The sequence below is a fragment of the Adiantum capillus-veneris genome, chromosome 5 (assembly GCF_014529385.1).
Source record: "Adiantum capillus-veneris isolate H3 chromosome 5, ASM1452938v2, whole genome shotgun sequence".
NCBI lineage: Eukaryota > Viridiplantae > Streptophyta > Polypodiopsida > Polypodiales > Pteridaceae > Adiantum > Adiantum capillus-veneris.
The window spans coordinates 164,028,443-164,040,918 of record NC_140935.1 but is presented as its reverse complement, the minus strand read 5'-3'; the positions used below and the strand labels follow the sequence as shown (position 1 = coordinate 164,040,918).

The window sequence follows — 12,476 nt, the reverse complement described above, 5'->3', positions numbered from 1 at the left end:
TTTAGGTGCATGGGTTCAGCATAGACAGATTGCCCCCCCTTCCAGTACTCGCTGGATGCACCCTCTCTGACTCTTACACAGTCCGAGATCACTATGCTCATCTGCCAAGACATGATTCAGCTAGATGGACATGGATAAGCCAACACGGGAGCCGGGCATGAAGATGGCCTTCTACAGAGAGTATCTTCTCCAGCTTATGGAGGATTGTTTTGTAACGAGACCCGGATACATGGACACCCACTTGTCTCATGGGATAGGATGTGCTATTGGCCAGATACGCATAGCTTAACACCAGCTACGGGTTGAGACTGGGAGATAGAGCGGAGTACCAGCAGAGGCCAAGACATTCCCCTTGTGTCACATAGAGCCTGAGACAGAGTTGCATTACACATGCCACTGCCCAGTCTACTATAAGATACAAGGCCGCTACCACTACTTTTTCATAGAGGGCTTTGGACCACTCTCCAGAGTCATGGGGTACAAGGACCAGAGATGCCTGGGTTTATTCTTGCTCGAGCTACGCACACACACAGAGAGCCTGATCAGAGGAGAGGCTAGCCAGTCTCATAGACAGATCACAGACTTATTTTGAGAAGACATTGGACACACGGAGGAGCTACTACCACAACAAAGCCCACATTCGCCTCACACCAAAGGCACGAGTGACCAAGCTGGGGAGATCCACATGTCCACGACTGCGGAGCACTACACAATATAGACGAAGGCTGTATCAGAGGATACGGACCACTTTGGCCCGACATGCACGACGCCAAGTCAGACTACTCACCATGGAGGAGATTGATGAGATCTGCCAACAACCGATGTTGAATCTCTTGTGATTTAGCTAACCCAGCTAGCTGCTTGGTTCACATCTAGCATCTTAGGATTCCATAGTATTCTTATTTTTGTTACTCAAACTTTGTATCAGATCCACCACATTGTAACTTTCTAGTCTCATAGGTCACTTTGGCCTTTTGAAGACGCTAATATAACATTTCATCTCTCTCTCTCTCTCTCTCTCTCTCTCTCTCTCTCTCCCCCCAACATCCTACATAGTTCCAACTAGCTGCTTAGTTCACTCATAGCAGTTAAAATTTTAGTTTTTCACTTTACTTCGTTTTGTTTTTGTACCTAGAAATTGTATAAGATCCACCAAGATTTTATCAATTTGGTCTCATAGGTCATTTTGGCCTTTTGGAGACGTTTAATATAACATTTCATTTCATTTTCATTTCATTTCTCTCTCTCTCTCTCTCTCTCTCTCTCTCTCTCTCTCTCTCTCTCTATATATTATATATATATATATATATATATATATATATATCAGCTTTCACCCCACCCCTACCCACTATTTTCTTTTCAGTTCTTTGTACTTTTTGTACCCAGACCCGGTATTAGATTCACCACATGTAACCGTTTGGTCTCATAGGTCATTTTGGCCTTTTGAAGACGTTAATATTACGTTTCATTTCATTTCATTTCATTTTCTCTCTCTCTCTCTCTCTCTCTCTCTCTCTCTCTCTCTCTCTCTCTCTCTCTCTCTCTCTCTCTCTTCTCTCTCTCTCTCTCTCTCTCTCTCTCTCTCTCAGCATGTCCCCCCCCCCCCCTTTTTTAATGCGTAGAAAGTCTCATAGCCGGTACCCCCCCCCCCCCCCCCTTCTTCTACGCGTAGGAAATCTTCTTTTTTTATTATTATTATTATTTTTTTTTTATATAACCCATCCACCGCCTTGCAACTTTCCGGTCTCATAGGTCACTATGGCCTTTTGAAGACGTGACTATAACATTTCATCTCATTTCTTTTCATTTTAATATTTATTTATTTTTATTTTTTTAAACCATTATGTACCTCCCGCCCCCCCTCTCTCCGTCTGTATCTATCGCCGCCCCTCCCTGGCCATACCGCCTCTCGCTGCCCCACTCACCGCGCCCGCCGCTAGTGTGGGTGCACATGTACATCTAGTGACTCCCTTGCAGACGGCTCCCCCACTCGCCCAGCTGCCGCGCCCGCTGCTAGTGTGGGTGCACACGTACATCTAACTCCCTTGCGGACGGCGATCAAGCATGAGGAAGATGAACAATAAAGCCGACCCCCTAGAGGATGCCATTCAAAAATGCAAAGAGGAAATGACGAAGATCATTACCAAGATGAACCGCAATCTCTGGGGCACAATAAACATGCTCGAAGGACGCGTGCTGATCCAAGAGAGCAAGATAAGCACGCTGGAAGACATAGTGACGACCCAAGAGGAAGAGATCGCGTCACTCAAGAAAGATCTCGCCGAAGCACGATCAAGAAACACACTGGAAGAGGGCGAACTACAACCCTCAGTAATCGAAGAAATCAACACGATCAAGGAGCAAGTACGGGCCATCAAAGAGGGAGAAGAGCAACACATAGAAATGACGACTTCTTGGGTGGATGTTCTTACCAAAACTCAACAGAAGGCGGACGAAGCCGAGAAATGGATCAAGGTGGCCAAGAAAGGAAAAGGCAAGGAGATAACGTCCACGTCCACACCCAACATCATCATTAATCAGACACTAGAGGAGGAGCAGAGGAGAAGGGTGCGCGCTTTACATGTGAGAATTTGCGGTCTTAAAGACAAAGGCAATGTGGATGAAGAAGTAAAATAACTCAAAGCCTTGATGGGAATCCATGAGCCGACGCACACAAGGGCATGGAGACTGGGCAACATAAAGAAAAATGGAAGCAGAGGAGAAACCTCAAAAGAAAGAGCACTCATCCTCCGTTTTCCCTCCATGGAAGCGAAGAAGTCCTTCTTGAAGAAAAGACCAACTCTTATAGAGACCGGCATCTTTCTCGAGGATGATCTCACCCTCTCGCAGATTGCTCATTTGTAGGAAGTAATGCCGAAGATTAGAGCAGCAAGGGAAAAAGGCAAGACTGCTTTTTACAGAGACGGAAAAGTGGTAATACTAGAGCGACGCTCCACATGACGGTGCGAGACTTATGGGACCACACTCAAAGTAGCTGCCTGGAACTGCAATGGATCTATGCGTCTTGATGTGGGAGCTTTTGAGGATAGCTTTACTGGAAGAGACATCATCTTTTACTCTGAGACACACCAGGCCCCTGGGAAATCCATGCCTCACATCACTCGATACAGGTGGGAGACAGCCTACAGACAGGAGACACGCTCAAAGCACAGAGGGCGAGGCTCGGGGGGAGTGGCAGTGTTATTAAGAGAGGATCTGCAGCCACTGATACATATAGCCCGTAGGGACGAGCAGGCTAGGTACATGTGGGTGAGACTGAAAGCAAAGACATGCAGATCCCTCTATCTAGCTATTTGCTACTTTCCCCCGAGTACATCAGTTTATGCATCACCGAGAGGACAGTCCCCTTTCTCTATTTTGGATGATGACATATGGGAGTTCTCTAGGGATGGTGACATTATCATCCTAGGGGACTTCAATGCTAGAACTGCCAATCACCAGGCAGTGTTTTATGATACTTCAGAGGAGATGCTAAGAGAGCTAGATGTTGCAGAGACGGGCCTTTCTAGACTATCACACGATGTGGAATATACTGAGTATAGGCGACACCTGATAGACAGCGAAGGTAGACGGAAATAGGTTCCATCCAAGAAACCCAACGAGGAATGTCATGATCAATTTTTTGGTGCTCGTTGAGGTGTGCCGACGAGGTCGTTTGTACTTGGCTATCATGGGCACTGCACATGGATTGGCCATCTTGAATGGCCTACAGAGATTTCCTGCTGCGAAAGGTTTTACATGCTTCCCACACACACATGGAGCCAGCACAGTGGACTATGTCATGGCACAACCGAATCTCATCTCTAGTATCCAGGATCTCACAGTTGGGCCCAGACCGGTCGGGGTGCCAGTCGATCATGCTCTGGTGTCGATGACCATCTCCTTCCAGTTCAGTGTAGCACACAGGCCACAAGTAGCAGCCCCCACTCGCTACACATTCACACGGGAGACGGATTTTGTATACATGGACGGAATCTACAGACGCCTATGCACTGAGGACCCGGAGTGACCTCAGGAGGAGCTAACTACTATACTGACACAGACATTACATGAGGCAGCAGAAGAAGCATACCCACACACCCAGCCTGAGCAGAGCCGCCGATCAAGGAGCATGCCTCAGAACTGCTGGTACGATGAGGAGTGCCGCCAGACTAGAGCCAAACTTCAGAGGGAGGTGCTGTTGGGGGACGTCACCCACAGACAGTCACAGATTGACTTTCGACGCCTGGTGCGGCGGAAGAAGAGGGCTTTTTTGGCTCGACACGACCAGGATCCATATATACTATTCTTGAGTCAGGACTCGCGTGAGGCGTGGCGGCTCTTTCATGAGCAGAACCCCCCCCCCCCCCCCCCCCCCCCCCCCCCCCCCCCGCTATTTCCTCAACAGAGACCTGGGGTCAGTACGCATCATCTTTGTACACAGTACCTGGACAGCCACCCCTCCCCAACCCCCCCGATCCATGCCCACACGTGTGCATGTGTCTTTTTCACCGCTGAGATGGTGAAGAAAGCTATTGACAAGATGAAGACTAGGAGAGCATATGATCATGATGGCCTAGTCGCTGAGCATTTCATGCATGCCAAAGACCTACTAGCAGAGCTTCTAGCAGTTATGTTTAACCGTGCCATGTGTGAGGACCTACCGGACACTTGGAGCCTATCTACGATGGTACCTATCTTCAAATCAGGAGACCCCATGGAGCTTGGGAATTATCGCACTATTATGATTGGGCACACACTGGCACAGTTGTATGCATCCATTCTTGAGCAACAGCTGAGTAGATGGTCAGAGAGGGAAGGAATACGTGCAACTGGGCAGGCAGGATTCAGGAGAGGCTTCTCTACTCTTGACCACATCTTGACACTCAGGGCCATCATCGAGGAAGGCAGATCTCATGGGAGACGGATCTATTGTAGCTTTGTGGACTTCCGCAAAGCTTTCGACACAGTACCCAGAGCTAGACTGATGCGCAGATTACAGGAAATGGGAGTACCCATAGAACTCGTTTGGGGGACCATGGCATTGTACAGATCAGTAGTAGGGCATGTACGCACCCCGTTGCGACTTTCCACACCGGTTCACTCGACTATTGGGGTGAAGCAGGGCTGCCCGCTCTTTCCTACTCTTTTCGGTATGTATGTGGATGAGGTTTCTGACTACATTGACAGCGATGGGGATAAAGGTGCTCAGTTGGCAGGGACATGGATTCCACTTTTGTTATATGCTGATGACATAGTATTGATCTCCGAATCCCCAGAGGGAATGCAACGTCAATTGGATGCTTTGCATACGTTTGCCCACGAAAGTGGTTTGTCTGTCAACCTGGGTAAAACCAAGGTTATGGTGTTTAATACCACCCCACAGTGGATCAAGAGGTCAGCACCTACATTCACATACGGCCAGGAGACTGTGGAGTACACAGACGCTTACACTTACCTTGGAGTGGTTTTTAGCAGACCTGCATTCTCGCTCAGAAGAGCAGCTGAGACCAGACTTACTAGAGCCCACGCAGCATTGGGTAGATTGGAGAGGATGTGTTCGCAGGTTCAGTTTCAGGAGCCCCGGACGAAGCTCTCCGGACGAAGCTCTGGCTCTTTGACACCTTGGTGGCTTCAGCATTGCTCTATGGAACCAAGATATGGGGACCTTCACTGGATCACCACGGGAGGCCGGGTCGCACACACGGATGGGGGAACATGGAGAAACCTCTCGTCTCTATGATCTCGCGGCTCATTAGAGCCAAGGCATCAGTACCACGGGCAATTATCCGAGCAGAGCTAGCGGCCCCCCCACTAGTGGTGGAGGCGCTCACCAGATCAATCTCCTTCATAAACCGCACATGGGAACTTCTAGAGACAGATATGCTCGCATAGCACTTGAATCCTCTCGACAATTAGCCATACAAGGAGATACAACATGCTGGTATGGGGAGATGACATCATGGTTTCAGGCACATGGGTTCAACATAGACAGGCTGCCACCATTCCATTACTCATTGGATGCACCATCTCTCACTCTTAGACAGTCAGAGATCACCAAGCTCATCCGCCAAGACCTGACCCAGCTAGACACCAGGAGGACATGGATACAACCAGCACAGGAATTGGGCACGAAGATGGATTTCTACAGAGACCACCTTCTCCATCTTACGGAAGATGGTTTTGTGACGAGACCCAGATACATGGATACCCACTTGTCTCATGGGATACGATGTGCTATTGGCCAGTTACGCACATCTTCTCACCAATTGCGGATTGAGACTAGGAGATACAGCGGAGTACCAGCAGAGGACAGGACATGCCCCTTGTGTAACATGGAACTTGAGACAGAGCTACACTATACATGCCGCTGCCCCGTCTACTACGAGATACGAGGCCGCTTCCATTGCTTGTTCAGAGAGGGTTTTGGACCACTCTCAAGAGTCATGGGGTACGAAGATCAGAGATGTCTGGGGTTGTTCTTGCTCGAGCTGCGCAGACACAGAGATAGCCTGATGAATGGCGAGGCTAGCCAGTCTCAAAGACGGATCACAGACTTCTTGAGAGCAGACACGGGACAGCCGCAAGAGCCACTCGCACAGCAGAGCTCCCCCTTGTCTCACACCAGAGGCACACTGATTGACCGAGTGATTAAACTGGGGAAATCCAGGCGCCCGCGACTGCGAAGAACTACGCAACATCGACGGAGGCTACGACAGAAAATTCAGAGCACGTTGGCCAAGCATGCACGACGCCCAGTCAGACTACTAACCATGGAGGAAATTGATGAGATTCACCAACAACCGATGCTAGATCTCTTGTGATTCAACTATCCCAACAAGCCGCCCATTTTTTGCTTAGTTTTTTTGCTTGGCTCACATCGACCAACTTAGGACCCCATAGTATATATCTTTGTTTTGTACTGTTGTTAGGTCATTTTGTTACTCTGACTTTGTATCAGATCCACCACTTTGTAACTTTCGGGTCTCATAGGTCACTATGGCCTTTTGAAGACGTTAATATAACATTTCATTTCATTTATTTCATTTCTCTCTCTCTCTCTCTCTGTGACTTTGTATCAGATCCACCACATTGTAACTTTCTGGTCTCATAGGTCACTTTGTCTTTTTGAAGACGTTAATATAACATTTCATTTCATTTCTCTCTCTCTCTCTCTCTAGGCACACTGATCGACCGAGCAACTGAGCTAGGGAGATCCAGACGCCCACGACTGCGGAGGACTACACAGCATCCACGGAGGCTACATCAGAGGATTCGGATCACTCTGGCCCGACATGCACGACGCCCGGTCAGACTGCTGACCATGGAAGAGATTGATGAGATCCGCCAATGATCGATCCTCGATCTCTTGTGATCTCGCTATCCCAGCTAGCTGTTTAGTTCACACCTACCAGTTGGATTCCATAGTATTTTAATTTTGTCATTTTGTTACTCTGACTTTGTATCAGATCCACCACATTGTAACGTTCTGGTCTCATAGGTCACTTTCCTATCCCACCTTAGGGCAATTGTATCTTCGTTTTCATCATTTATCAATTCTGCTTTTCTCCAAAAAAAAAAAAACAAGAATGGCCTTGCATTCTCTTCCCACAACTTCCCACCATAACTCTCCACACACCTCGCCCATCATTGTGGGTGGTGCTTATTATTCCACCCCCAAAAACAAAATTGAACTGAACCCTAAGCAACCTTGTGTCGAAGAAGATCTCCAAACTCCTCAGCAAGGGCAGCTACACGAGCTGAAATTGGTCCAAAATCAGCACTGGCCTTTGAGCAAGCCAAAAATATGATGCACTGCAGTGCCCTTGTCAATAGGCCATTCTAAGCCTTGCTAAATGATGGAATTTGCAAAGACCGTCCCCATACTTATGTCTTGTTATGTGGTCGGTGGCTGCTTCGATGCTCTTTTTGTGTGGTCGATGGCTACTGCGATGCTCTTTTTGACTGTATGGCCTAAGCCTTCCCATTGGACTCACTCACTTGGGACTACAGGAGGCACTACACACAAACATACTCCGATGTGCAGACCAAGAAAAGGAAGACCCTCGTTTCCTCAAAACAATGCACCACTAATTGTCCTCATGATTAAGAAGAAGAGCACAAAAATAGTCTTTTATTACAGCAATTTGAGTGTCTACCAGGCATAGCTATGCTGGTGGCCTCTGATACAACCACTTGAACCTGTAGTATTACTGCAGGCATAGCTATGCTGGTGGCCTCTGATACAACCACTTGAACCTGTAGTATTACTGCCAAATGTTTCAACTACACAGCTATCCTGAATTCCTGTATGAAATTGAACCTCCACATGTACACCAAGATGAAATTAGTTCCTGAACTTGGCAAACCAGCTGACACCCCCAGCGCTTGCAAGAAGCAAGTCTTAGAATGAGTATGAATATGGTACTCAACCGTTCTATGTAGACCAGATTGTGTCTCCATCATTGAACAGGCCACGAACATATTTCCGGACCAGCTCATCTCCTTTAACTCCTCTCTTCCTGCGACACTGGAAGCAACTAGTCCTACCAGTTGCATTAAACTTTTTAGAACCAACCTCAAAGAAAGAAAGTCTTAACACAGACACAGGTCTTATTTTTAGACAGTTGTTGCTCACCTTCGAGGAAAATTCACATTCTTGCAGTCTTCGCATTCCCAGTTTCCATTGACTCCAGGCTCGGGCTTCAGGCCTCCACCAAAAGCAGCTGCAGTTACTGCTGCAGGATCTCCAAACTCCTAAATTCGGACATTTATTGTCAAGAGGAGAACTGAATTGCTATTTTCAAACATTTAAGTGGTGTCTCATTCAATAAATCCTTGAGATACCAAGCAATCAAGCCTGCATAATTAAAATGTTTTTCTGAAACCTTGCCACATTCCGTCACCAGCCTGTTGCTGTTTCACAGCTTTTAATTAGGATAATCGGATGTGCTACTTGATATTTCATTCATAGATCTCTTTTATTCTCACACTGTAGCCAGAATCCAGATCCACAAGTATCCAAGAGCACAATCTTCCCCCATCTATTTGCTTCAGCTAAACCTAGTAATGCTGGCCAATGGATAACAAGGTTATAGCAAGGCTTCACCTCCAACTCTTACTGGGTTCTCGGAAAGACTGATGTGTACGTATGCAGTGCAAAGATTTGAAGGCCTCGACCTGCGAGTCTTAGTGTAGAGCACTGATATCAACGTCTGAAGCCTGATAATGAATCCAAGATTGGGAAGAAGGGTCCCCGACTCTTCCAGGTGGAGCAGAACTGAGGCTTGGTAACGCATAAACCAATTGCAGGTAAAAACTTGCTCAATCTTCCCTTGCTCAATCCTTCTGAATAAGTTTGAAAACAATGCACCCCACCTTCTTGACAGCCAATGCACCCCACCATCTTGAAGTTGTTTTTGTCAGCCTACGCCACCAAGTCATTCAGAAATGCCCTCACTACAAAAAGTACAATAGACAAAACCTGAAATTGAAAAGCATATGTCATGTCATAACATTCCACATGCATCATGGCAGAAAAGTAATGTTTGCCCCACAGCTACTGAAATTCAGTGTTGGTTGCACCATTACAGCAAGGAAGTTATTCATCGCAAAAGAAGGACCAATAACAGTGGGCCGGTGAGGCACCTGCTCCCTAACCATTATGTGCATCGAGCCAAAGAGCCAGAAGATGATGTGCATACGTAACTCCCATGGAGAATATCAATACATAATCTATCTTCCATACCTGGTGCCAAGGCTGCTATCAATGACCTAGCACGACCTTGCACATGAACAAATGCCAGCAGTCTGTCCAGTGTTATGGAGTGCATTTTTCCTTCTTAAGCGATTAGCAAGCTTTGTTTCTTTGCCAAAACCAGTGTTACTTGCAATCAGTTCCATAGTTATCCAGCAATTTGTAACCAATTGACAAACTTCTGACAACAGTGGACTTGGAAAACTTTCATACCAGCTGACTGTGAGCTCACCACACTAGAAATTTATGTATGGTTAGATAGCCACATAAATTTGTACATGCAAGCAGAACGCTCATTCCCTGTGATACCCTATGCCACATATTCTCATATTGTCACCAATGAGTATACAGCAGAATTTAGGGCATGATATACACGTGCAGACTCAATCCATAAAAGCCTCAACAATGGCATCACGCAGTTTCTCAAATCCCAAAGAACATGGCAAAAGCGACGAACGTGCAGTGTGCTACTGACCCAAATATTAAGTCCAGCAAGAAAGTTGTTGCAAATCATGCATGTAAAGAATACACGTCTGCAAGACTATTTTTACCCGGAGAAAGTCACTTGGTCGGTCTTTGTAGTCTTCCCACTTTAAACTGGAACGCACTAGTGTTCGAGCATTTGAAGAATTACTCACACTAGAGGTGGGTCGATTTACTGTGGCTGCTGCACCTGTGATCGCACCTGGAGCCATATTTGCTCCATAATGAGGCTGTGACAGCATATTGACAGAACCATTTAGCCCCAAAGACAAGCTGCCAAATGCTGGGGAACCTATACAGACCAATGACGAAACAGACAGAGATTGCTCCTCTGCTGTGTGGAACCTGGGTTTCATGGTTTGAAGCCATAACGCTGCTGATGTCAGGCACTCTCCAGCATCTCCAAAAGGATCAGATGATGTTGCAAAACAAGTTATCAAGTGCTCTGCAAGTCGCTTTCCTTCTGTCATTGCACTGCCCAAAGATACGATCCGGTAAAATAATTAGGAATTGTCAGCTGTGTTGTGTGCTTAATGAAGCTCAACTGGATAACACCTGAAAGTGGCAGACCGCCGACCAAAAAAACACTGTTTAGGATCAAAATGTTGTGCCTCCAATGGAAGCTGCTCAGGACAAGGGCCCACCAACCAGGGATCTAGTTTGTTGTTGGCTAGTGGTAAAGCAGATGACACCATTCCCTGCTGCAGAAGGGAGTATTCAAATGCTTCAAAAACTAATATAACACAAGATATAAGCAGTTGGTTTCACATACTTACAACAGGTGTGGTTATTCCATTTGGCTGCAGGTCCCCCTTGGCCAGCTTCATCTTATCTATAAAAGCTTTTACTATAGCATCACCCAATGGACCTCGCCGCCTTCTACACTTGAAGCACTAGAACAAAGAGAGAACTTATTGAATGGTCGGGTAACTACCTTCCTCTTCTAGCTTTTAATAAGGTCAGAAAGCTTAGAATTCACAAACTTAACAGAGTAAAACACTGCATAAAGCATAGAATCAAGAGACGCATATATGCCTAAAATAAAAAAACAGATTAAAGCACAAGACTGATTTCGAATTTTCTAATGGGAGAAATATAATATCAACAGCTTAAAACAAAAGACATAGGCAGAATAAATGAGACAAGCTTACTTGAATACTTAAAAAGTCACACGCAAGGACCTTCCAAACGCTTGGGAGGGCTAGGAGGAGATTCAAAAGAGCAGTCTGCAAAACTTATTAGAAAGTCCATCCTCACTTTGTATAATGTAGACAAATTAGACTGCTCTTCACTCACCTATCTCTCTTTTAGAAATACCAGGTACATAGAAAGATGAGAGTTTATCAACTTTGAACTAGCAGCAGCATATAAAATAGACCAGATTTGCTCTTGAATTTTACATCAATTACGAGTTTTATCCCTGGCTGCATCATGGTTCTTGGCATTTTTAAATGGCTAGGGTTTCTCCGGGCTGGCCACCCACTGCATTGCATGTAGGATGCACGACCAGGCACTTTCAATTTAATGCAGCTGGTCATTTTGGGTCTTAATTTGGGGTTTCCCATTTTTACCCATTTTCATGGGGTTTTTAGGTTTTTCCCAACATCTGTATTCTTCAGTGTGTGCCCTGCCTAGGGTGATCATTCATCATGAAATTTTTGAGTTGCAGAGTTTGCTTACACTCTCTCGCGCATTGTCAGAAAAAATGTTGTTCCAAAGGGGGTTAGGAAGGCACCGGACCTCTAGCTGTGAGAAGAATTAAGCTAGAACAGTAGAAACGCGTGCAAGAGACACAACAAATGTAAAACCCAAATAGATTTGATTATTTGTAGCAAAGAAGGTACAAATAGAAATCGTTTCAACCGGTGGTAACCCCAAACCCAAACCCGCATAAAAACTAACTCAGCCATGTGCTCAATCACCTAATTATAGATAAGCAACCGAATTCCCTTTTGTGCACCACTTCTACGTATTACTGCTAGACCTATGAAGCCACAATTGCATAATTTTGTAGCTGTGCAATGCCAAAGAAGAAAACCCTAAGTTGTATAGATGCCGAGGTTTCCTTCTAGCTCAAAAACATTTCCATTGGCTGCATATGAAGTTATTTGGCAAGAAAAGAGAAGCCGATGCAGTCTGCCACTCTGTATCTTTGGTCTATTGTGGGGTGTTCTCAGTGTTTGCTATATCGATTCAATTTGTTGACTGTTGTAGAGATTTGACCACCTTGACAGTG

At 46.0% G+C, this 12,476-nt stretch overlaps 2 protein-coding genes across 8 annotated transcripts in view; one reads left to right on the top strand and one right to left on the bottom strand.

Annotated features, from left to right (window-relative positions):
• Nucleotides 1-5,470: 5,470 nt before the first annotated feature.
• Nucleotides 5,471-6,895, top strand: LOC147458481 (uncharacterized). Its single transcript, XM_086511855.1, has one exon. The coding sequence runs from the start codon at nt 5,862-5,864 to the stop codon at nt 6,822-6,824; it is 963 nt and encodes a 320-aa protein (XP_086367981.1). The 5' UTR covers nt 5,471-5,861; the 3' UTR covers nt 6,825-6,895.
• A 1,184-nt stretch (nt 6,896-8,079) lies between these two features.
• Nucleotides 8,080-12,476, bottom strand: part of LOC147458479 (uncharacterized) — a 40,267-nt gene continuing 35,870 nt past the window's right edge. Inside the window, exons 3-8 of one of the 7 annotated variants that reach the window (XM_086513118.1) lie at nt 11,017-11,133; nt 10,796-10,941; nt 10,543-10,714; nt 10,309-10,470; nt 8,639-8,757; nt 8,080-8,546 (exon numbers count right to left, since the gene is read on the bottom strand). In XM_086513118.1, the coding sequence (XP_086369244.1) occupies nt 8,438-8,546; nt 8,639-8,757; nt 10,309-10,470; nt 10,543-10,714; nt 10,796-10,941; nt 11,017-11,133 (825 nt within the window). In that variant the 3' untranslated portion in view covers nt 8,080-8,437. Of the gene's footprint in view, nt 8,547-8,638; nt 9,485-10,308; nt 10,715-10,795; nt 10,942-11,016; nt 11,134-12,476 lie in introns of those variants that run through there. The other 6 variants (XR_015188234.1, XM_086513115.1, XM_086513117.1 and 3 more) reach the window with 6 other exon arrangements.

Bases quoted from the DNA above. Each gene is read 5' to 3' on its own strand.
- LOC147458481 (XM_086511855.1), top strand. From the start codon at position 5,862: ATGGGAACTTCTAGAGACAGATATGCTCGCATAGCACTTGAATCCTCT.